The following is a 25198-nucleotide window of genomic DNA, read 5'->3' on the forward strand; positions in this document are numbered from 1 at the left end:
TGCTTTGGAGTCTCAGTTTGGAGATTTCTTGAGCCATTAAAAACTGCAACTTCTGTGAGATAACCCCACGCCTAATCCTCTTTCAGAGAAGTCTTTCCCACTGTCGAAGGAGGACCACTCCCACCACAGCTGTGACTTGATGGGGGAAGACTAATGATGCAGAGCAAGGGTGTGTTTGTGTCCGTTTCCATGGCAAGACATTCACGCAGACAGGTGTCTGACAGGAGCAACAGGAAAACAAGAAACTTTTGACAACTTACACACAACAAAATAATATTCTTGAGACATGCTAGATTAAGACTTGACTCATACATTATTGCTACTTATCATTACAAACAACACATTAAGGTAGACAAGTACTGGGCGCATACATGGTTGTCATACATGGAAGGAAGCCATACATTGATTAATAAAAATCTCTGTCATCAATCACAATCATTCAAGCAAGCAGTTAGTGTCTCGTCCACGGTAATAACAAAAACTTGGATTTTCCCTCTGAGGAAATGGAGCATGAATCTGTCCTGATGGGGAGAGTCGCAGCCCGGTAGTGGATGGTTTTGTGGTTGAATAAGAAAAGGGATGCGATCCTCCCCAAACTGTGACTGTGTCGCAGTTGGGGAGGATCGCATCCCTTCACCGGATGGGATGTGGATGAACTAGCAGTGTGTCGCTATAACATCACCATAAGTTCACCCTCACCTGTTCACCCTCTCAACATCGTCTGGCTCCGTTTCGATTAACCGCTCTCTGCGTTAGACGCTTGTGTTGGCACGCCGGCCGGCACCATGTGAATCCTCGGACTCCGAGATTCCGCCGAGGGACGGGAATTTGGGGAGAGGAGGGATTGAGCCCTGGGTTTGTTTGAGTTGGATCTCGGCTGAGCTCTCATAGCACGGCTTGGCACCCCATCCGTTGCTCAAACAAAGAGATCACAGAACGTTACGTGAGAGGATAAACCCTCAAGTCAAGACATTTTATTTGTTCGGGCTCAAACCTCCAGCTATCCAGTGATCGGACGAAATTACTTGCTCCGGCCGATACCGCGAACATAGCCGGTGTGGCTAAAACGCACCGCGCGGAATATTCTTGTGATCCAACACCAATGGGCTGAAGTTGGACTACTTCAAGAATGTTGAAGAAACGCCATGTAATACAAGTGGCTTTGGTTGGGATTTAATTAAAAATGAAGGATTTTGGCCTTCTAAGGCCTCATCCTAGAGGCACCACTCGTAATCAAAACAATCCCTCAACTCCCTCCAGTAAGGCCCGCAAAACAAAGAGCAGGCTCCACGTCTAAAGTGGACGGATAAATAAATATAGTGGTCCGGTCTGACAGCCAAACCATAGCATGTGAACACCAGGAGGCCTAATGGGGCCGTGATATGAAGAAACTGCAAGTCTAGCAGGAGAGTTCACTCACAGTGGACAGCGGCTCAGGCCCTTTGAAATACAGGACCATACTGCCCCCTGCTGGTGGCTGGCAAAACAACATATATATATATCGTTGAAGGGAGGCCAATGGAGTAGGTGGTCAATCCCAAAATGACTTCCTCCGTTATGAACACGCATGAAATTGTATGTGTGTTAGTTAATGAAAATAATATTAAATATTATTTAATATTTGAATAACGGCAAAGGGTTAGCCAACATTTGACGAGGGAAGGTGCTCAACATATATTATTAATTAAACGCTAATATACCGGCACTAAGGCCGGAACCGCCGTTCCCGTAGAACGGCAAAGACCAGAGAGGTCCTGGTAATAGGTATAAGTGTTCTTCTCATCTGTATCCTCTCGACCTTTCCCTCCAGGCCCTCGTGTCCGTCTGAACGATGCCCTCGTGTCCGTCTGAACGATGCCCTCCAGTTCAGGACGCAGACTCGACGCTCTCGCAGAGTGTCCTGCCGCGGTCAACATCTGTGTTTACCATGAAACGGAGCCAGACTGATTTTAATTGCTCGGGTGTGAACGGCCCTCTTCGTTTAAAACAAGTGCCGTCGGAACCTCTTGGCTCGTTAGAAACCAGGCCTGAGGGGGCGGGGGGCGTTGATGATCTGTTTACCATCACTTAAGAAAACATCCTCGTTCGGGGTTGAAGAGCAGGAAGCCTATCTGTACGCGCGCACGTCGTTAAAGTGCATACTTGCTCGTAACCGACGCCGTCGTCCAATTAGCTGCCCTGGATGCTTTGCGAGGTTCAACTCCGTTCGGGGATGGGGTAAGCTCCTGCGCCCCTAGCTCACTCAAGCAGATTGAACAACGGCGGGGCCTGACAGCAACTAATCCGAGCGGGACGAGGCGCCTGTGAAGGGGTCCGGACCGCCGGAGCTCCCCTGAGACCAGAACGAGCGGTACCGTTGCAACATCAGCAAATCTTCAGACGCGTCGCTGACCTGCCTCGGGATGATGTCACTCTGCCAACATCGGCGGCTTCGGAAGCTCTCAACAGCTGGATGAATCCCCCCCCTCCCCCTACCACCGGACCTCACACCCAGCTCGCTCCCTCTGACACCCTCCACCCCCCACTGTTCCTGCATCCAAGGCTTCTTCTCCACATCCTCAGAGCCTTCTATGGCGGCCAGTGCGGTCTGATGTGATCAGGAGGGTAACCTGAGCCGGCGTGTGTGTGTGTGCGCGTGTGCCGTGCGTGTGTGGTGTGCGTGTGTGGTGTGGCTGTTTTTGGGCCGACTTCCTGTTCGGGCTGCGATTCTCCCCAAAAACATAAACACATGGTGAAGCCCCTTGGACCGGGAGGCTCTATTAAAAAGGCAAAAGCAATATCTCGTGCTGGAATGTTCCATGCAGAAGAAACCATAACTAAAAGCCAATTCAAGCCTGATTAAAAGCCCCTCCTGACACCAACACACACACACACATGCGTAGGAAAACCCCCAAAGCGGCACGACGTGTTGTTACTGTCGTTCGCACTTCCTCTCACCTCAAGGCGATGGAGGGCGGTGTCGGGTAGCGACTCGTGAATGAACGCCTCCAGGGGTTTGGGCTGGGGGGCGTGGCCGGGCGGGGCCTGGTTGGGGGTGGGGGTGGTGGGGGTGGTGGGTGTGGCGGGCGAGGCGCCAGAGTCGCCCCCCACGGCCCGTTTGATCTGCTCCTTCTGCAGGCGGCGCTCCTTCCGGAGGTCCTTGGCCTTCCGGCAGGGCGGCCGGGCTGGGTCCGCCCCCTTCCCTGTGGCGGAGGAGGAGTCAGAGAAAGGGTTCTGTTATTTATGCAATAGTGAGTCAACAGTATGCATTGTTATTCCCATGCCCTAGGGGGCACTCTACCTCACCTGTTAGGTGGAACTCGTAACATTGTTCTGGTGCTGGTCAATCAGAGTTAAAATGGATATCAATGTCTCAACCTACGTTCTGGTGTCACTCCGTTACTAACAAGTTCACCTTAAATTATAAAAAAAAAAACATAATAGGTTCCAAAGAATGTGAGGGACGCAGAGCTTCACATAAGGAGTACATTGTGAGTACATCAGTTGGGCGTGGAGCCGGGGCCTGCTCCAACCTGCTCCGGAGCAGAGTCAAAGTGAACAAAAGAGATGCAGAGGGGAAAAAAAGAAAATAAAAAGAAAGGAAAGATCACAGACAGAGCCTACGGATGAAATACATACGATGTGGGATTCGGTGTAATGACCGGGTTATTGCCTTGAGGAAGAGCACTTTTCCCCGCTGTGGTCCTGTAATAACGGCCTCACCACAGAGGCAGTCCCACATTTGGGAATGATTTTGCAGGTGTGAGAGTTTCAAATGGGCTTGGCCTGCCCTAGAGGACCCCACACACACACACACACACACACACACACACACACACGCACACACACACGCACACACACGTGTGTACAAAGTCACGTGTGTAAGCAGTCTCCATTGGGCAAACAAGGGAAAGGATCTACACCAGGGAAATTGGTGATAAGCAGGTACAGGTCAGGAAAAAAACACAACTTCTGCTCAGCACACATACAGAATGAACTCATACTCTACTGAAAATCTAAAACTTAAGTCTGATATTCAGCCAAAACGACTCAGAGAAAAAGGTTGTTCCGGGGGCATGTTTGAAATGCATTCACGATGTGCAGAGAAACACATGTCGGGCCCGTTCACTACAGCCGTCCCCTTCACCCCATCCTCCTCTCACTGCTGGACTCCTGCCAAGCCCTCCAGCGGCCCGGGCATCCCAAGTCAACAGTTTACACTCCCACATCCTGTTTAGAGCAATAAGGAAACGACAACCATTTCCTGTTCCACTCCACCGCCAGACACCCCTATCAACTCGGTTTGTCAATGAAAGACCCACCAGCCCCGCATCACAGATGATGTCAAGACTGTGAAGGGGGGGGGGGGGGGGGGGGGGGGGGGGGGGGGGGGGGGTCCACGCCCGCCGGCGTTTAACATAATGCGTCTCAAAAGTAGGCACCTCCGTTGATCCTGCTATTTACAGTCTGGAGGGACATCATTAGCCACAGCTTCTAACACTCATGCAGAAATATCCAGCCGGCTAATAGTGGATTAGTTACGAGTAATACCAATGGGCAAATTGTTCAAGGCTGTCTTGAAGGTTTTCAGTAATATGCAATATTATGTTGAAAAATATATATACGGTATATGGAATAATCGTGGGCAGAAGGCTAGTTATAATGGCAGTCCTTCCGATAAAATCCCTTGAATGTGAAGCATTTACTGGTAAGCTGTTATCTCACTATCTACGCGAGCTTCCCGTGTTGGTCTGTAATGGGGAGCGACCGGTCAGGACAAGGGGACCGATGTAAACTACATCCTCCATCCCCCCCCGTGGTACAGGAACCAGAACCAATATCTGGATACTGTTCATGACACTGTTTGACCGGTCCACACGCACACTCGCCCTTATACAGCGACCTCCTCAAACGGCTCCACACACACACACACACACACACACACACACACACACACACACGCCTCTCGTCTCCCACGCACGCACGTACTGGAGGGAGAGAGAGTTCAGCTCTCTTATAGATAGACAGTCTGACAGATCGCTTCTGGTGCGAGACGGATGCTCCCTTTCCAGCAGTTAACACTCTATAAAAAACAACTGCACCCGCCCCACCACGGCACCCATACCTCCTTCTACTTTCCTTCCCCAGCCACACACAGAGGCAGGTTTTAAAGACACAAAGCTAATTGTCGAAGGAGAGGAGAGGAGGAGAGAGAGGAGGCTGCTCTGTTATCACTGGGTAGGTAAAGCCACCCTGACACTCAGAGCTGGCAGGATGGTTTTATGGCACGTCAAAATCTCCCCTGGAGAAGTGCCTGGCAGGTGACGCTCTGCCTCCCCTTCCGCCAGCTCTAAACAAACACTGCAGACAAGCAGATCCAGAAGACAGACTTATACGGTAATTGCCCGTTAAAGTGCCAAGAAAAGACCAGGGGTAGTATTTACACCAGGATGGGGCTAAATGTTTATAGTCCTGCACTATAAACCTGCGTAGATTGGTTAAGCATCACCAGCACAGTGATATACAAAGATTTGTATTAAAATAATGGCAAACACCATTGTCCAGTATAACAAGAATAATTTTAAGATAAAAATAGAGATGACATCACCAGTCAACAAAATCACAACCTCCAACGTGAAAGGGAAAAATAAAGACAAATAATCTAATCGCACAAATAACATATACAGTCAAAGGGCGAAAAGGCCTGCCCTATATTCCAAATGTATTATCCTGCTGTACCTGGTTCGTAACTCATTCACAGGAACCCGTGTCCAAACACAATATATACACACTTGCGCATAGACTTTCCAAAACATATTAATCACAGGTTATCTTCCCTGCAGTGGCCCCCTGTTGGAGAACGGGAGACTTGAGGCACGTTTCCGCTGTGCGTTTCCATCCATCTGTAAAAAGCAAGACAGCACTGGAACCTGCCAACGACCGTAAATCGCTGAGGTCATAAAAGCCAGGGGGGGGCGCATCATCCAGGTGTTTTGTGTTGGGGGTGGGAGGGGCTCGATGGTGGTAGGGATGGAGGAGGTGTGTGTGTGGGGGGGGGGGGGGGGGGGGGGGTGTTGGCGTAAGTACACTCAATGTCTGCTTCCTCCCCAGCTCTCTGATGAGGGGGGGGCTGTTTTTCTAGGGATTCCAAGAAAGAGAGAGTGAGAGCAATTGATAGTCAAAAGGGAGGAGGGAGGGTCAGAGAGAGAGAGTGAGACAGAGCAAGAGAGAGTCCGAAAGTGAGAGAGTCAGACTGATAAAGTCGAGAGAGACAAAGAGTCAGAGATTGAGAGACGGACAGAGAAAGAGACAGAGAGAGTGAGCGTGAGCACAGCCCTCAATGTTGCACTTGGGCTACACAGCACCATTACCCAAGGTGTCCATAAGAATCAACCCATCTGAGACACTCCCTCTGTGAGCGTTTGTTTACGTCTAGGTCTGGAACCACCACCTCTCTAACAGTAGTTTGCCATGCCTTTCCCCTTCAATCTCCCTCCCTGTCTGAATGGTGAATGGGGAAGAGGAGAGGCACCTTTGGACGGCTGAGAGCGTCAGAGAAATGAAATGTGAGCAGTGGGGAGATGTGCCACGTCTGAGCGTTTATTATCAGTTTGCTGGGAGTGTTATTCATTCATAACCCCCTTTGTTACTGGGAGCTGTCAGAGCGCATCCTGCCCCGCAGAGAAGGGAGGAAGTCTTGACGGAGAGTTAGATAGCTGGATTGATTAATGGAACAGTCGAGGGAACTCCAGCGTTATTCACACAACGCTTCAAATTAGAGACTATTACAAGGGGAGCACTGCCCTCTTCTGGTAGGCTGAGGTACTACAGCCACGTATGGTCCCACGGATTGCAGTGAAATGCCAATACAACTCAATATAACGATACAGTCGCCTGGTTAAGTGCTAATACAGTAAGATTATGAATGGGTCAGAACCAACAGCCTATTAGGACATGTTAGGTATGGTCACTTATGGGAGAATAACCAAATGAGGATCCTGATGTGGCAAGTAGAAGTGTAGAAAGTTAGTGTATCATGCGACCAGGAAAGTTTGAGGAGGACTTTCTATGTAAAACAAAACAAACAAATAAAATCCAAAGAAAAAAAGCTTGAAACTCTTGCAAAAACTTCCCAGAGATTCAACCAATGATGATCAATCCTCTTTTGTTTCACATTTACATTTAGCAGACATTAGCAGGCATTTAGCTATGGAAAAGTACACAAACATATTAGAACAGAGTTTTAGTTTAACAAACAGTATGGACAACAGGCTTAGGCTTAAGCTGAAGTTGATTTCAGATCATATCCATAGGTCATAGGTCATAGATGTTATCTTACCTGGTTTGTGAGTTGAACTTGGCAGTCCAGCGTCTTGGACAGTCGGAGGACCGTCTTGGACAGTTGGCGGGCCGCCTTGTCCGGATTTCTCCGGGGCCGCTGGTGCACTTGCCGCCACCACCCCCGCTGGCTGAGGTTCTGGGACGGCTGCCACCTCCACCTGGGTGGGGCAGGCCTTGGCGGTCCTCTTCAGGCCCGCTTCCTCACAGAGGGAGTCCATAGGCTCTTCTAACACAGGGCACAACAGACAACAGCCCCTTAATGTCCTGTACCCGAGATTTTACATTGCGGTGTCAAACGGTGAAACCCCAATGTATAAGTATGGTAAAACTATATATTAAAAAGGTACATGTATTAACCAGTTGTTGACATGCATATTAGTACAATATTGGCTCTTTATTAGTCATTATGAAGCACTTATTAATGCCTTATTCTGCATTTCCATTTTCTACAACTAATATGCTGTTATTATGCTAGTTTCCCTCAATAACATACTAATTACTGCTTATTGATAGTGAGGAAGTTGTTGCACATGAATAGGGATAACCCTAACCTTAGTATTTGTCGAATATAGTTATGCAGAATAAGGCATCAATAAGTGCTTTAAATGACCACTAAAAAGCCAATATGCTACTTGTATGCATGCCAATAAGCAACTACCTAACGGTTCATATGTGTACCTTAATATAAAGTGTTAGCGTAAATGATGCTAATAAATCTACAACTACAAATGAAAACGTTTAACCAAAGACCCGATTAACGAAGCATAACTCAATAGGAGCTGGCGTAGATGAAGCCCTTGTTGGCTGAAGACCAGACTCACCATCTGGGCCTCCGGCCGGGAGCTCCCCTTTGGACAGGAACTTGCTCATCTTCTTCAGGGTCTTCTTGTGGGATTTGGCAGGCTGGAAGTTCAACGCGTGGCATCTTGGCAGCCGCACAGAGGGGAGAGGAGTATGTTTTTATACCACTTTCCTTACCAAAGTAATCCGACCTAAGTCCAGCATTAATATCAGTGTATGTCTACAGCTTTTACGTCTTCCTTAATATACGATAGTAATTACTATTATTATTTATAAATTTGGCAGGGCACAAAGTGTATAAATAATCAATGTTTACCTGATGGTGTATTGTGGACAGCACGTCTTCTTCATTGTTGGCTTGTAGACGTACTTCCCACTTCTGTTAAATGAGGGAATAGGTCATGCATCAATCATGAGGCATGTTTCATTATCAAAGAACAAAGATTGTGTGGCAACAGAACAGGCTGAGTCAGTGAGTCAATGTGAGAGAGTGTATGTTCTTGCCTTCTCCATCCTCGGTCTATGAGGTCCTGGTAATCTTGCACAGTCATTGTGTGGGACCACATCCCTGTACGATGCAGAAGCAGTACATCATGATTTAATATCAGATTCAGACAGTTAGCCATCCACTCAGGACCCAGTGAAGCGATGACTAGCTGTCAAAAGGGGTCATTGTGTTTTTATAAAGATTTTAGTGAAGAACATCAGAGAAAAACCAAACATTGCTTCATCTTAAACAGAAAAAAAGAACTATGATAAAGCAAACAGCTCATACTTCACTGAACCACTCTTAAATAAACAATCATTTGATATCAAAACCGCCATTTAGAAATCGGTACAAAGAGGAACCATCTTGATTGACTGGTGAGAGAGTCTGAACTCACATCCTGGGACCCTCCCACTGGGACATGGGAGGTTTCCCACCAAGCATCAAGACTTTATGGAAAACACAGACCCTGGGGATCATGTGCCCCAAACAGCTCAGTGATACAACACATGACCCCTCCAGATGTCATGCATGCATTCACACTATGCATCAGCTCCCATCCGGACAAATCCACTCCGAACCATCTTTTATTAGTGTCTATTGTTTTATTATCAGAATGCATTATGGGATTATTTTAATGCACGTAAGAAAGGAACTTTCCCTCAAGGTTAAAAAACAGTTCATAGCACAACTTGGAATAAGGAAGGCAGTGATGGTGTCTATTATCCATCAAAAATAGCATTAGTTAACAATGCTCAAGTTGCGAAGGACAGATGCGGCTATTTCAATCATCGGTCATTAGAAATTCAAATCATAAAAGCATTGCTATGCATCACCGATGGTGACATCATCCGTACTTCCACAGCGAAATGCAGTGAGGCTGTCTCACTGAAGTTGTTAATCCCAAAATAAGCAGTTTGCGACCAGCCAACTGGTTCCTTCAGTCAGATACAGCAAAAGGAGCTCCCTTATCCTATGTCCCAGACATCTCCTCCTCCGGACTGCACCAGGAAGTGGATCCCTGCTAGTCTCAAATCCTACTCCAGCGTGTCAAACAAGATCCACACAGAACAACAGCAATGCCTGCTGTCCTGTTACACTGCTTTTAATAGATCGGTAAAATAGCTCTGCCAGGAAAGGCTGCCATTTAGAGAAAGGCGACTCTGCTTATAATAGAGCATTGTTAGAGAGAACTGATGATGTGTCGATACTTCAGTTACCGGGGACTATGATATGATTAAACCCTGATATTCCCCTTTTTGGTTCAACAATGATAACTATAAACACATGACTAATATATTTAAATAGGGTGGTTTGTGAACTTAATAAAGTAATCTTATATGCATGTTATCAATGAAGTACTACATCTCGGAAATGTATGTGTCCATAGTCACATCATACTCAACACACACCTACTATGTTAATTAGGCTTATCAGTACATTTACTGAAAATAAATGTCACAGTAGGTGGACTGGCTGCACTTATGTTCGTACTGTTTGGGGAGCTACCTCCACATTACCACACTGGATTGTGTTGCCGCCAGGATTGTTCCATTATATCAGTTTGACTCATTCATAAAGATAATCAATAAGATGTATTTTATTTAGTAAAATGTGTAAACCATTGAAATCAAAGGTTAACTAAACAAAAAAGTGGTATGGTAACAGTCTGATTAGATTACATAGCCTTATGTTTCCCCTCTCTGCAGTAAAATGATACATTTATCTGGAAAAAATCTGCTCCCCTATTCTACCTTCAGAGGTAACCCAAGACTTGCACTGACAGCACAGCACAGCTGCAGCATAGTCACCCCAAACCCTGACTGCAGGACAGTTTCCATACGGTGAGCAAGGCAGTAGGGGAACAGTTTGATTTGGTGTTTGCACTTTAACTTGGAATGTGGGCATACAATAATGACTTTCAATACACCGACCTATCAAACTCCAAGGAAACCGACACTTCACCGATAAAATCCTACTCCTTTGGCTAAGTGCAAGGATATAACCAATATATACAGCCCTTACTCACAACAATGTCACCATGTTAGACCCAACATCAACTTCAGCCTCTTAAAATACTAAATACTAGCATTACAAGTTAAATAATACTAGTTATTTATTTATATACATACATTATGCTTTAATTAAATGTCTAAATAATACTAGTGTAACCATTGCAAGATCAGCTGAATCGATTCAGCTACGACATTCAATTGGTTGACTAAAATACAGTACAGCACAACAAGTCAGCGCTGCAGCTTCCGCAGCATTGCTGCTGAATAACCTAGTTCCGGTGGCTAGTAGCATTAGCATTAGCATACCGTGAGAATCGAAACTAACGCGCGTTGTTCAGATTGTCACTCACCGTGGGAGAAGTTGCCCTTCTCGTTTTTACAATAGCCACAGCGGTAGCCATCGTCCCCCCCGAAATACTCCACTATAGTGTACGAAAGACCCTCCGCCATCCTGTTAGACAGCTCAGGATTTGACAGCTGCTGCTAGTAGCTAGCCGGTGTCTGCTCTGGGAGATTGTATGTGTGTTGGGGGGGCACTGCTTTATGGGCGTGGCTTGATCTTGCGCCTTCCGGTTGTGTATCTGTATTTATTTATATACAAAGAAACGTGTCGATTTATAAGACAATTTAGTAGAAGTAACATTGCATTAATAATGGTGGTTTATTCATATATCCATATCATATAAATACTTAAACACGGATAAAAAATATATACATGTAGGCTCTGTTGTATATCAACCTTTTACGTTACAGTTTTCAGTAGACTACTACTCAAGGTGTCCATTTGTTTGAGTCAGTTCACCATATGAACCACTGACTGCAGGATGCAATTCAATTGTATCTAATAAAAAACAAGGTGTAATTTAGAGGTCAACAACACTAGTTGCACAAGGGTAGCATTGTCCTGTCAGCTATTACTGAACCGCATTCCAGTCACATGTTTACCCAACAAACACACGCATCATTCCGTCCAGAATCACCCAACTCTTTATCAGCGTGCTGGGCTCAGTGATGCTCCATACTTGAACACTTTCAACCACAAAAACTAACATAATGACGATCCTCTCATCATTTGGGTCCACACATCATCGTCTTCGGCCAAGTGCTCCTGTCCTCGCTCCTTTTCGTTCTCCTCAGAAGAACAAACAGGGGTCGCGGCTTGGCTTGTTGTGGTGTCTCTGTCTCAATTTGAATGACAATGGAGTATATGGAGGCATGAGGTCGACGTGTGCTCAAAGTCATGGGGTGGATTTGTGCTGACACCATGACTTGCTTTATTCCAATGACAAAGCTCTGTGCCTTTTATTCTAACACATAAAAGGCAGTAGAGAGCAGGCTCAGGCCGGTCCTACCCACCACTGGTGCCATGATGGGAAAGGTAAGTACGCCCTGTGGCGACCCGCATTCCTGCAGCAGCCAGTAAAATAACCTGTCTCCCAGTAAACATTATAGGGCTACTACTTTTACTATGGAGTTACTAAGCTTTTATCCAAAGGGACAACATGCAAGCCTTTAAACAGCAGGTAAGAGTTCAGGCACCTTGCTCGGGGATTACTACAGGTGGGCAGGTGCAGATGGGGGGGTTCAACGCAGCGCCTTTCTCCTTGTAGCGGAGCCACCGAACCATCTGGGGAGGCAGTAGCTCCGTGTCGAGGTGTCCCTGAGCAAGGCACCTCACCCTAACTGCTCACTGACTGAAGGTTGCTAGTTCGATCCCCGGCTCCTCCTAGCTGAGTGTCGAGGTGTCCCTGAGCAAGAATCCTCACCCAGACCGCTCCTGATGAGCTGGCTGTTGCTCTGCGTCGGTGTCTAAATGCGTGAATGAATAGTTGTAAAACGCATTGGATAAAAGCTTCAGCAAAATCCCCTAAATGTACACAACCAGTAGTATGTGTTTGGGGTGCAGCGGGGTTACCAGTGCAGGATCAGTGACACAATGGTCTGCTTCTCACCCTCACCTCTTCAGGTCATCTTCTACGAGGGAAGGAACTTCGAGGGCCGTCACTATGAGTGCAACGTCGACTGTGCCGACATGCACTCGCACATCTCCCATTGCAACTCCATCCGCGTCGACACGGGCTGCTGGATGGCCTACGAGAAGCCCAACTACTCGGGCTACCAGTACATTCTGACCAAGGGCAAGTACACCGACCACCACCGCTGGTCCGGCTTCAACGACCTGATCCGCTCCTGTCGCATGATTCCTGCAGTGAGTAGAGCTACCCCCTGGCCTTCCCTAGGGAGATAGGCGTAGATAAACAAAGATATTGATGAGGGCTTCCCGATGTTTCTAAAGCTAACCCATTATTTTGTGTGTGTGTGTGTTGCATCTATGTGTGTGTGTGTGTACGTGCGTGCGTTGCATCTATGTGTGTGTGTGTGTGTGTGTGTGTGCGTACACAGTACAACGGTAACTACAAGCTGAAGATCTTCGAGAGGACTGACTTCGGGGGCAAGATGACAGAGTTGAGCGACGACTGCCCGAACCTGCAGGACCGCTTCCACCTGAGGGACGTGTCCTCCTGCAACGTGGTGGAGGGCTACTGGATCCTCCACGAGCATCCCAACTACAGGGGCCGCCAGTACTACTTGCGACCCGGGGAGTACAACAAGCACGGCGACTGGGGCAGCATGAGCTCCACCATCGGCTCAGTGCGGCGCATCACAGAGGTGAAGCAGGCCTACTAGGGAGTGGATGCTCTCTGACGATGGGGGGGGGGGGGGGGGGGGTAGTGAGGAGAGCAGTGACACTGGAAGGAGGATGCAGTGGGACATTTATATTATTTGCATCGCTCCACAGAGTCGGTATCAGGGAATAAATCATTCGACCTGTGGAGAAAGAAGGAAAAACAATGGCTAGGCAAAGGTGTTCTTTGTCACTGGCAGCAGTTACCGGTATGTGGAAGAATAAGAACGGAGTACATTTGGCAAACGTGCATCAATTGCTTAAAAAAAATACTTCTCACATAGTTTTATCAAATGAATACGCAGATTCCAAGTAAATTAACACAATGGTAGTTTTATCAAAATAAATTACTTGTGAAGTATCTAAATAAGCTAAATAATCTGCTTAAATGTTTTTTACTTTCTTTTCAAGGCATGACTATGAACATCAAGAAAGTACATTTGTGTTCCTGTAAATGTAGCAATCTTAAGTGAAAACTATGAAACCTGTACAAGTTTGTTAAAATGCAAAAACTCAGTTATCTTAAATTAAGTGTATTATAACCTAGATTACTTCCTTTGAAAACTAGGGCTATAAGCAGCATTATTCATGATTCTGATCAATAAACAGACAGTGAACTAACCAACTGTACAGTATTTATTCAAAACAAAACGCACACAGAGGGTAACAGAAGCCAGGAGGAAGACATACAAAAATGGCTCAGCAAATAGAAAATAATTTATAGAATCAAAACGACTGGTTTCTCCCATCAATAGAAATTAAACTTGCACCAGAAAACCTCACGACACCTCATGTCGCTCGCATGACCGAGGGATAACTACTGAGTTGGTATCGTTGCATCCTAAGTAGGTGATTGTCACCCAAAAGATATTGTCCATTTATTTAAGATATTTTCTTTAAATCAGCTTCTTTCTGTTTCCCGTGATTTGTTCAAGTTATATCATCCATATAAAAAGCAGTCTTTTAATGTACAAAATTTAGTTGAAGATACCTAAAAAGGGTTTTTGTAAAACCGGCATTTACCAGTTTGGAAATTGAACAGTAACAACTCATGGGAACAGCTGATTGGGGCATTATAACACTCATGATGGCTCACCCAAACCAACATCTTCACGTATTTCTCACGGCACGTGTGATTAAAAGCAAGTGGCTTTGGGTATCGGGGGGCTTAGCTCAGGATGCTTTGGGAGATGGGGATGTTCTCGTGGAGGTACTTCATGCTGCCTTGCTCCGAGAAGTCCGCCACCGTGTGGCCCTCGCCTCGTAGCACCCACTTGGTGGTCAGGAGCCCCTCCAGCCCCACGGGGCCCCTGGCGTGGATCCTCGCCGTGCTGATGCCCACCTCGGCTCCTGCAATGTCCACACATCACATCCCGGTCAGAGGCTAATATTAATGAAATACAAACCAACCTGGGACACCTTGGTCCGACAGGCCGGGATCTCTGAAGAAGCAGGCGATTTAAACACCATAGAATGGAATCGGCGGCAGTAGCTCAGGAGATAGGGCGGGTTGCCCCGATTCCTCCTAGTGTCGAGGTGTCCCTGAGCGAGACGCCTCACCCTGACTGCTCCTGACGAGCTGGCTATCGTCTTACATGGATGACGTCTCCGGCGGTGTGTGAATGTGTGCATGAATGGGTGAATGTAAGGCAGCATTGTAAAAGCGCTTTAAGTGGCCACTGGTTAGGAAATTGCTATTTAAATGCAGTCCATTCAATGGTAGTGGAGACATTGGAGGTAACATGGGGTACCTACCTAGGCCAAAGCGGTATCCGTCAGCAAAGCGCGTGCTGGCGTTCCAGAAGACGCAGGCGCTGTCCAGCTGCTGGAGGAACTGCTCAGCGGTCTCCTCTGTTCAGAAACAGTCAGAAACAGTCAGAAACCGTCATACCGACAACAAGGTTTCAAACGGCAGAAAAAGAAAGGCTTTGCACGAAGAGACAACGTTGCAGGCTGCGTACCGTTCTCGGTGACGATGACGTCCGTGTGAGAGCTGCCGTATTTGTGGATGTGGTCCAGGGCGTCCTGCATGCTGTCCACCACCTCGATGCAGCACTCCAGATCTCCGTACTCGGTGCGCAGGGACTTCACCTCCGACGGGCTGAAGGTCAGGTAGGACGCGAACTTGGGCCCTGCGTGGATCTTCACCTGTAGGAACGCAGGGGACACGAGGGCTGATACTAGGACCTTTACAACCTATTACGATCTATAATCATATACTTCATTTCAGGACCCATGAAGACCTCAATTATGATCAACTAAGTACACCACATCCTACTAGAAAACACCACCCCACCACACGTAACGTATCACTTTACAGTAAACCTTCATCATTGTCGCTAGGTGCAGGTTCAATCTCACCTCTTCAGCTCTCAACATGTCAATGATCTGGTCGAACGTCGGGGTCCTCAACAGATCTCGGTGGATCAGGAGAGTCTCCATGGCGTTGCAGGCAGACGGGTAGTCGCATTTGGAATCTTTAACTGTCATTACACAGAAACATGTCACCAATTCAAATGAGTTAACATTACAAATAACATGTTACACAACCTCTAAACTCGTGTTTAGAGGTAGGGAACACTCGTTATCTTGTTCCAAAGCTTAATGTTTGAATGATGACGTTACAATTCAGCGGTCACAGACACCAACGTTTTTCGCAGCCAACCCCTGCTCAACTTACAAGTCAACCCACTGGACCTCCTGAGCTAAGCTGACCGCTACGTCCACCAAGTCCTGCATCAATACAGTCACTCACTGATGCCGATGGCCTTGTCGATGCTGGCCTCAGAGTCGATGTAGACGTGGCAGATGCCCTCGCTGTGGCCCAGCACTGGGATGCCCTTGGCGGCGTGCTGGATATTCCTGACCAGCTCCGACGAGCCGCGGGGGATGATCAGGTCGATCAGCTTGTTCAGCCGGCAGAGGTCCTCCACATCCTCACGCGTGCTCACCTGCAAGGCATCACAGACATAAAGACAGCCCCGTAAACTGTACTGGAGAAACAATAGAAAGACTTTGCCATTTGTATCATCAACATTGAGTAGTTTGGGAATTTAGAGACAAGACACATGGGCGACGATGCAGTGATGAGTTCAGTGGCGTTTGATCTCAGAGCTGTGCACATGTCCACTATGGAGTTCCTTGCTCTCCGAGTCTTACCAGTTGAATGGCGTCCTGGATGCCGTGAATGGACAGAGCTTCCTGGGTGAGCTGGTGGAGGATCTTATTGGTGTGGGCCGCCTCTTTACCTCCCTTCAGCAGCAAGGCATTCCCACTGGCGATCGCAAGGGCCGACACCTGTGGTCCAAAACCAAATATCAGGGCGGCATGTGGCTCAGGAGGTAGAGCGGGTTGGCTGGTAACCGGAAGGTTGCTGGTCTGATCCCTGGCTCCTCCTCCGTGTCGAGGTGTCCCTGAGCGAGACACCTCACCCTGACTCCTCCTGACGAACGGACGAACACCGCATTCGGTGTATGAATGTGTGAATGTGTGCTTGAAGGTTTGAATGTTTGAATGCAATATTGCAAAGCTCTTTGAGCAGTCACTGGTTACAAAAGCGCCTCAAATAAATGCAGTTCATTTGAACATCCATCAGTGTCTCTCAGGGTCACTCCCATCCATCCCTCCACTGGAGGCAGAGCCACGGGGTTTAACGGACCTGAGGGAGACAGTCGGGGCGGGACTCGAAGATGACCAGCAGCACCCCGATGGGGACGGTGACCTGCTCCAGCTCCAGGTTGTTGGCCACGCGCGTCCGCCGCAGCACCCGGCCCACGCTGTCCCGCGACGAGACCGCGATCTGCCGCAGCCCGATGGCCAGGCTGTTGAGCTTGGAGGTGGACAGGCTCAGGCGCTCAGCAGCTGCAGAGAGAGGCTGCCTGCGGGAGGGGAGGGAGGGGATGGGGGGGGAGAACGGCTCAATCATGTGCAGCTCATGGCTCCCCGGTGGCTCCCCCGGGTAGAGCGCACCATTAAGGCTCAGTCCCGATCGCAGCGACCCGGGTTCGATTCCTGCCCGTGGACCTTTGCTGCATGCCCTCTATCTCCCATAAAAATTGCAAAACATAAATCATGTGCTGGTCCATCAGGTTGTAAGTAACAAGCTAGCTAACGACTTCCCATCGGTTTAGAATCCTGAATAAATAACTCTATGCTTTATTTTTACGTAGAGCAGCCAAGATCAGATTAAGGCAGTTCTGGGAGTTTTAAAAAGATTATGCAGTAATTTCAGATCATATAATTAAACATAACTAGTTTTTTATTTATATAGCTACTCTGCACTGTACTTTGTTTTTTAACTGTTGCAACTATGAAGACTTGCTCCACTGTTGTTAGCTGATTGTCCTCAGCCTCACCTGAAGCTGACTGGCACAGACACAGACAAGCTCAGTGACTTCATGTAGATCGCATAAAGTCAGTGTTATTTCTCCTAGGCAGCAGTACCTGAGGCCCGGGCCAAGTCCATATCTCTCTTGTTGGCGCTGAGAATGTCCTCCTTCTTCTCTGTGAGCAGCTCAGCCAGACGAAAGATGATTTCTCCCCTCTGGAAGTGAACGAATAACCACCAAATCAAGCAGGGTCGATCACAGGGTCAATGACAATTCTAAAGTTAAAGGTAAGCTCCTTTTACCAAAGCATTTAGATTGCGGTTACACGATTTGACGGTCAGGACGCTAGACTGATACATGGCGTTATAAATCAACACTACTGAACTCACACGTCCTTTAGCCTAGCTTTAGCTTTAGCCTAGCAAACTCTGGGAGACCCAGGACCACTCACCTCCTCGGGCAGCAGAGAGGCCAGGACCCTGCCTCCGCTCCGGGCCATCTCCGCCTGCTGCTCCACGGTGGGGCCTGGAGCCGTCAGAAGAGACACAGGGAACAAAAAACACATGACCAACACGTCCATCTCAAGGATGCTTGAAGAACATAAATCAACACATGTGAACATTTGTGAACTTTTGCAGACATCCTGTTTCCCATAATATGGTGCATTTTACGTTTGATAGTGCAAACACGTCTCCCGTGAAATGATCGTCGTAAAGTCAATGTACCGATCAAAACATTTTTTCCAATATTAAATAAAGTAAATGGTAAATGGACTGCATATATAGTGCTTTTCTAACCAGTGGCCACTCAAAGCACTTTACAATATTGCCTAAGATTCACCCATTCATACAAACATTCACACGACGGCGAAGTCAGCCACGCAAGGTGACAGCCAGCTTGTCAGCAGCAGTCAGGATGAGGCGTCTCGCTCAGGGACATCTCGACACTTAGCTAGGAGGAGCCGGGGATCGAACTTGCAACCTTCCGGTTTTCAGTCAACCTGCTCTACCTCCTGAGCTGCAGGAGGTAGAGCAACATTTTGTGTTTGAACCCTGAAGACCTGGGTGCCAAACCCAACGGCCAGCCCCTCGATCGCCCCGGGACGGGTCAGTCACTCACCTGCGGGTTTCACCTCGGAGAAGAAGGTGCCCACTTTCTTCCCGTCCACGATGTCCGTGATGACGTGGCCCGTCACTTTGGGGTGAGTGCCGTTGGCGATGACCACCGACGTGCCGCCTTGCAGGGCCCACAGGGCAGCTTTCACCTGGCGGGACAATAGGGTTAACACTGTATCCTAGTCAGTTCACCTAGACCAGGGGTGCCCAACCAGCAGTCGATCGCGGTCTACCAGTAGATCGCCGACAGATCCCAAGTCGATCGCGAGGGGTGAAGAAAAAAAAAAAAAATTATTATTATTTTTTTTTTTTAATGAAATTAAATTTGCGCGGGACATATACGCGCGGTAGCGCATGTGCTGTTAACAGCAGTTGAAAGCCGTCAACAGTAGTTACACACTCCTAAACGTTGGCATGGCTGAGAGGAAACAAGCTAAGACCTACCATTTTCACCCTGAGTGGGAGGAAGATTATTGATTATCGTTGAGAAGGTGCCGTGCGAAGACGGAATGAAACCCCCACTGAAGTCCGTAGGTTCACGACAACACCCCCCCCCCCCCCCCACCCCCCCCCCGGCACCCCATCCCCCCCCCCCCCCCCCCCCCGTCAACAATTGTTTCTCTACCACCCCCCCCCCCCCCCACCCCCCCCCCCCACCCCCCCCCCCCCCCCCCGATCTTGGGAGGTTGGCTACTTGAAAAGTAGATCTTGGGTCAAAAAAGGTTGGGCACCCCTGACCTAGACTCTGCACAGACCCTCCACCTCTCTTACGCACTTATTGTATGTTTTACGTACTGGCACTTAATGTACCCACTTATTGTATGCTGTACGCCCTTGCACTCAAAAATAGTACTTAGCATTGTGTAACATCTTATCCTAGCTATCTTTGTTGTATACAGGGAATGGGTTAACGTAGTGATTGTTAGTGCTTGGATTTTTACAAGGATGTTTACTTATTGTATATGTAACTTTTGATAAAAAGCGTACGCTGAATGTAATGTAATAGTATCCACTGCGATCACATGCATCAAGCACGCTGGATCACAGGTTCCATGTGAGTCTCCACTACCAACCTTTGCCTCCATTCCGCCCATGCCGACCCTGGACTTGGAGCCGTATGTGATGGACTGCTGGTCTCCAGGGTAGAAGATGTCAATGAGCTTTGCGTTATCCGTTCCCGGGGGCCTATCGTACAACCCTATGGAAATGAGAGCGAGAGGGGAGTTTTATTTATATTTTACATTGAGGGCATTTAGCAGACAATTTTATCCAAAGCGACTTACAAAGTACATTTGTCAGTAGAAAGAGAAACAACAATATATCGCTAACGGTACAGTAAGGATGTGTTTGTTAGTGCCAAGCAATTGTTAGTGCCAAGCACTAACAATTGATAATGGTTAACCCATTTCCTGTATACAATACATTATATAGATTTATTTTGACATCCATTCAGTATGGGGTTACATCAGTTCGTACACTTGTTGCGATGCTGAACCCGACCTAAAGTCTCGGCCCAACGCTTGTCAAGTTAGATCAGAATGCGTGTACCTTCAACGTCAGACAGAGCGATCAGGAGGTCGGCTTTCATCTCCACAGCGAGCCGGGCAGCCAGGCTGTCGTTGTCCTTGATGCTTATGACCTGACGTAAACCCAAAGATCGGTTTAGACAGAATCATCACTTAAACTTGACACATCCAAGTCATGCATCTCAGCCATACAATCTATAAAAAATGACAGCAAAGAGTGCAGCAAAGTCCTGGAAAGAACGGTTAGGGAACCGAGGACACAATTGACTGCAGTCACCAAGCCACTAAAGTTTAAACAAACGTCAGTAAGAAAGCGGATTATGCCACGCCTTTCATTCCCAGCATGCAGTACCCACATTTACCCCCTGCAGGTCACTGTTGGGCACCGGGGGCGGGATCACGGCGTCGTTGGTGTTGATGATGGGGACGATGTTCATCCGCAGCAGCTCGTGCAGCGTGCTGCTGAGGTTACGCCGCTTCTGCTCATCATGGAAGTCCAGGTTGGTCACCAGGATCTACCAGAAGAGGACGTGAGGGACTGAAGCCTCCACAGCTACTAGGGAGATAGCCCGTAGTGTAGGCTGGCAGTTTTGAATATGAATGAATGAAGAAACTAATAAATGAACAAACGAACAAACAATTTTTTTTTTCTATTGAACGAAGGAAGGAAGGAAAGGATATATATATACATATTTTCCACTGGTTTAGGGTGGTACCTGTGCAGTGCAGGTACTGTACTGGGTGAACATGGCCTCATACAGAGCCATCAGGCCGCTCTGTCCAGCCGCAGCACAGGCACGCGCCTCCAAGACCGGGATGGCCTGGAACACAAAACATTCAGGGATGAATTATCCATTATTCCCAAGATTTGTTCATACAAGCACAAAAAAAAGAAAGTAAAGACCCGACAAGAAAGATACCAATGCTGGGACTCGGTTAAGTGTCGTACATTTAGAGTGAACCATGACTGAACACGTGTTAGAACGAGGTCAAACAGTCAAACAGCGTTCTGAAGCCGACCCTTGGTGTCAGTGTGGTGCAGACCTTCACCATTTCCTTCAGCTGATTGTGTCCGGTGTGCAGGGCCTGTCTGACGCTCTGGGACAGCAGGATCTCGTGACGCAGACGCTGCTTGCCGAACGCCACGGCTCCGCTGGTGACGATCATCATCTCCCTCCCCTGGTTCTGCAGCACGGCGACCTGATGGGGACGCAGGAGAGACACACCCCTTCAGAACCCAAGCCTCCGTCTCATTGGTCATTGGTCACATCCCACCTTTTTCGGTTGCTTTCATCACACAACCTCCTTCCCTTCTCTCCCCTTTCTCCTCATTTTTTTTTACTTTTACTAATATACGTTTTATTAAATTATTTTATTTTGCGTTCACTCTGTAAAGCGTCTGAGTATTTAGAAAAGCGCGATACAAATCGGATGTATAATTATTATTATGGTGGTCGCAGATCCAATTCTTCCCTTTATCTGGTGTTGGCGGTTCAGAGATCCACTCCATCTTTTAGGTGTTCCTTAAAATAATATCGTCCTCATTTCTGAATAGAAATCTCTTTCAGTATCTGCGTAAATGTAGGCCATGTCCTCATCACCTGTTCCACTATAGACGCCAGTCTTCCCAGGGCCAGTCCTCCCTCATCGCCACGCGTCACCACAGCGCTGCCCAGCTTCACCACGATGCGCCTGGCCTGCCTGAACTCACTCCTGTGGACCAGGGCCCTTCCATGGCTGTGAGGGACTGGAGTAAACAGTGAAAACATAAAGTTATGCACATGAAATGACAAAAACATATACCGATATACTGTCAGTACAGTAAGGATGTTCATAGAAAGAAGTGCCTTGCACAAACAATTGTAAGGTCCGGGGGGGGAACTCTAAACAAGTGAGACCCTCGTTCAGAATAAGCGACGATAGATAAATAATTAAGATGATCTGGGTTCTTGTGTCTGGATGGAAGTTTGCCTTCATGCTTACACTTGGTTTGAGAGTATCCTCTGACAGTGGACTGCCAGCTCCTGGATGGCAGCCGGGAGCACAAGGCGAGCCTTGGAAACATGGGGACCTTCAAACTAAAAACAAACAAAGTTACTCCAGACGATAGAAATACATCACGTCACCCATGAGTTTGACGTCAGGCAGACAACACAGACATATCATACACGTATTATACAGAGCAAAAACGATGAGATCTTGCATTGAGGAACCATAAACAAAGCGCTTTGGAAGTCGTCAAGTCATCAACAATCATCAAGTTCATCACCAAGTGAGGGACACATGTTCTCTCCACAATGAATGACCACGGAGCACACAGGGCGGACCTGTCTAGAATATGGCCAGACATTAATGAACACACACACACACACACACACACACACACACACACACACACACACACACCACACACACACACACACACACACCACACACAACACCACACACACACACACACACACACACACAGCACTTTTTGCTGCATTGTTCTTATCTCCATTATTCTAGAAAATGATGGCCCCAAAAACTGACGTTTCACAAGCTGTCAGACATCCAAGCTAAACCGGCAGGCTAGTCGGTTAGCTTGAATACACAAACATACTTTCTAAGCGATTCCCTGTGTCTAGCCACGAATGCATTTGAAATATAAATATAAATAGCATCTCCCACCTGGCGTTATGAGATGAAAGCCTCTCTTCTCGACGTTGACCGACCGGACCTTTGAGATAGCGGACACGTTGTTGTCGGACCGCTCTGCCACATACACAAGAGACAACGTGTTGCCTTTACGTACGAGCCATTCACCAACGGGGTTTACGCAGAGGCGCAGACGTAACGTAAGGACTCTGGAGCGCTATCCACAGAATGCTACGAGCGTTTTAGTGTTGTGTGTTTGGTGAGGCGTGGAGTAGACTTCAGCAAACAGATTAGAAATTATGAATCATAAATCCTAAATCGAAAATCATAAACATTATTAAATAATATGAATCATATGTTCATTTGGACTATTATATCAGTCAAAATTAGTCCAAATATTGAACATATGATTCATAATGAAGGATTCAAGCAAGAACTTTGAGAGGAATTGTAGCCTCAAATAACCTGTGAGGCTACATATTGGTAGTTTAAAATTTAACACACACACACACACACACACACACACCACACACAACACACACCACACACAACAACCACACACACACACACACCCCCCCCCCCCCCACACCCACCACACACAACATACGCAGACACAAAAACCTGCAATCACAGGCACAGGGACAAACAGACACACTTACACACAGACACACATAGGCACACACACACACGCTTTAAGCATGTTATTCTCATATTCTTAAACTCTAGGATAATTATGGCCTAAGAATCACAGCACCCAAAAGCACTCTGATTGCACATCACGGAGCACCCAGCTAGAAACACCCTGCCCTAACTTCCGGTCCTCTCTGTCTCTTCTCTCTCACTTCCAGGTCTCTTACCTCTTATGGGAATGATCTAGAGTCAGTGATGTATGTGGTCTGACTGTATTCAACATAAAAGGTCATACACTCCAGGGACAGGCCCCCCAGACTAATCAATACCAAGCAATCATGTGTTTCAGGCCAGGCTCTAGACCCCATTCTAAATGGCCTTCAGATGCATTATGGACGTGGAGAACTTCCTCCCTGCACTGTTGCAGGGGCAACTGGTGGATGTCTGAGCTGATGACGGTCTGAGCTGATGAAGGTCTGAGCTGATGAAGGTCTGAGCTGAAGGATGTCTGAGCTGCCCTCACAAAGAGATCTGCTTTGATACGCACCGCCAAGATCTGTATCATGGTGATCCCAAATTCCTACCCAACACATCTCATATCTCAACGAAGACAAACCAAAACATACATTTATTGGTAATGTATCTTAGCCAAAGCAATTTGTATACATATTATTTTAAAAATTTCTTTGGCTAAATGCAATTTGTAATTGCTGCACATGATGATGAAGAGGCATATATGTCATCTTTTTGATGATGGGTCGGTTAAAGTAACATTTTCTGACCGCCAGGGGGCAGTGTGACACCAGTGTCTGCCTTGATCTTACATTATAGGATCTTGTTTGAGGAAAGCCTAAAAATACACAAAACAGCGGAAAGTTACATTGTGCTGTTGAACCTTCATCACAAAAACAATTGTTGCCTCCAGTGGAGGCAACAATCATCTTACACACGTCATTCTATGCCAAAACATCCCCATCTCTTCGATCCAAATTCCCCTTCATCAAGATAACAAAGTTGAAGCTCAAATATGAAGCAATTATTCATCGGGGCTCCCATCCTGCATGGTGGAACTCTACAGAGGAGTTGCGTCATGGCCCACCTCTGAATGCTGCTACCGGTGGGCATTGTGGTACCAGGATGTCCCACTGCCCACATCACCTTCAAAGCGCTTCCTCACGGTGACATCAACGGTGCTCCACTGTTTCTCTCTCTCATCAGATGTGGCGCCCACTGCCTCTCCTTCCCCAACCCCGCAAACCATTGTTTTGCTGTAATCTACACAGGCCTAAATCCTTTATCATAACCATTTTACTACCTTTTTGACAGCGCTATTAATACTGCAGCAGGAGCTTTTCTTTCGTTGTTCGCTTGATGCTATGCATCCTAATCAGATCATCTGATTAGGTTCAGCTGGACAAAAAAACAAAAACAACATATACTCTTCAGTCGAGCCCAACTTAGCTGTCGGCCGATTGAGAGGAGGAACAGGACGGCTCACTGTCTGACTGAACAAGACAACACCAAACACAACCAGGTGGCCGAGCTGTCCTTCAGCGGAATCTGTGTGTTTGTGTGTGTGTGTGTGTGTGTGTGTGTGTGTGTGTGTGTGTGGTGTGTGGTGTGTGTGTGTGTGTGTGTGTGTGTGTGTGTGTG

At 47.4% G+C, this 25198-nt stretch overlaps 3 protein-coding genes across 5 annotated transcripts in view; 1 reads left to right on the forward strand and 2 right to left on the reverse strand.

The window, feature by feature from the left end:
- Positions 1-11170, reverse strand: part of LOC130404520 (arginyl-tRNA--protein transferase 1) — a 48724-nt gene extending 37554 nt beyond the window's left edge. For 2 of the 3 annotated variants that reach the window (XM_056609306.1, XM_056609305.1), the window contains exons 1-6: positions 10974-11169; positions 8626-8689; positions 8438-8500; positions 8142-8245; positions 7319-7546; positions 2938-3182 (exon numbers count right to left, since the gene is read on the reverse strand). In XM_056609306.1, coding sequence (XP_056465281.1) covers positions 2938-3182; positions 7319-7546; positions 8142-8245; positions 8438-8500; positions 8626-8689; positions 10974-11073 — 804 coding nt within the window. In that variant the 5' untranslated portion in view covers positions 11074-11169. Of the gene's footprint in view, positions 1-2937; positions 3183-7318; positions 7547-8141; positions 8246-8437; positions 8501-8625; positions 8690-10973 lie in introns of all 3 variants that reach the window. The other variant, XM_056609304.1, reaches the window with a different exon arrangement.
- An 819-nt stretch (positions 11171-11989) lies between these two features.
- On the forward strand, positions 11990-13311 carry LOC130404946 (gamma-crystallin S-1-like). Its single transcript, XM_056609897.1, has 3 exons — positions 11990-12001; positions 12590-12832; positions 13027-13311. The coding sequence occupies exons 1-3, from the start codon at positions 11990-11992 to the stop codon at positions 13309-13311; spliced, it is 540 nt and encodes a 179-aa protein (XP_056465872.1).
- A 600-nt stretch (positions 13312-13911) lies between these two features.
- LOC130404823 (delta-1-pyrroline-5-carboxylate synthase-like) lies at positions 13912-23141 on the reverse strand. Its single transcript, XM_056609741.1, has 18 exons — positions 22949-23141; positions 22262-22356; positions 21880-22025; positions 21329-21478; positions 20995-21099; positions 20641-20793; positions 20301-20391; positions 19826-19950; positions 18757-18901; positions 18089-18162; positions 17745-17852; positions 16968-17183; positions 16469-16606; positions 16065-16260; positions 15671-15792; positions 15271-15457; positions 15065-15160; positions 13912-14659 (listed from the first exon to the last, which is right to left on the reverse strand). The coding sequence occupies exons 2-18, from the start codon at positions 22341-22343 to the stop codon at positions 14478-14480; spliced, it is 2316 nt and encodes a 771-aa protein (XP_056465716.1). The 5' UTR covers positions 22344-22356; positions 22949-23141; the 3' UTR covers positions 13912-14477.
- Between the last annotated feature and the right edge of the window lie 2057 nt (positions 23142-25198).

The sequence above is a fragment of the Gadus chalcogrammus genome, chromosome 15 (assembly GCF_026213295.1).
Source record: "Gadus chalcogrammus isolate NIFS_2021 chromosome 15, NIFS_Gcha_1.0, whole genome shotgun sequence".
In the NCBI taxonomy this organism is placed as follows: Eukaryota; Metazoa; Chordata; class Actinopteri; order Gadiformes; family Gadidae; genus Gadus; species Gadus chalcogrammus.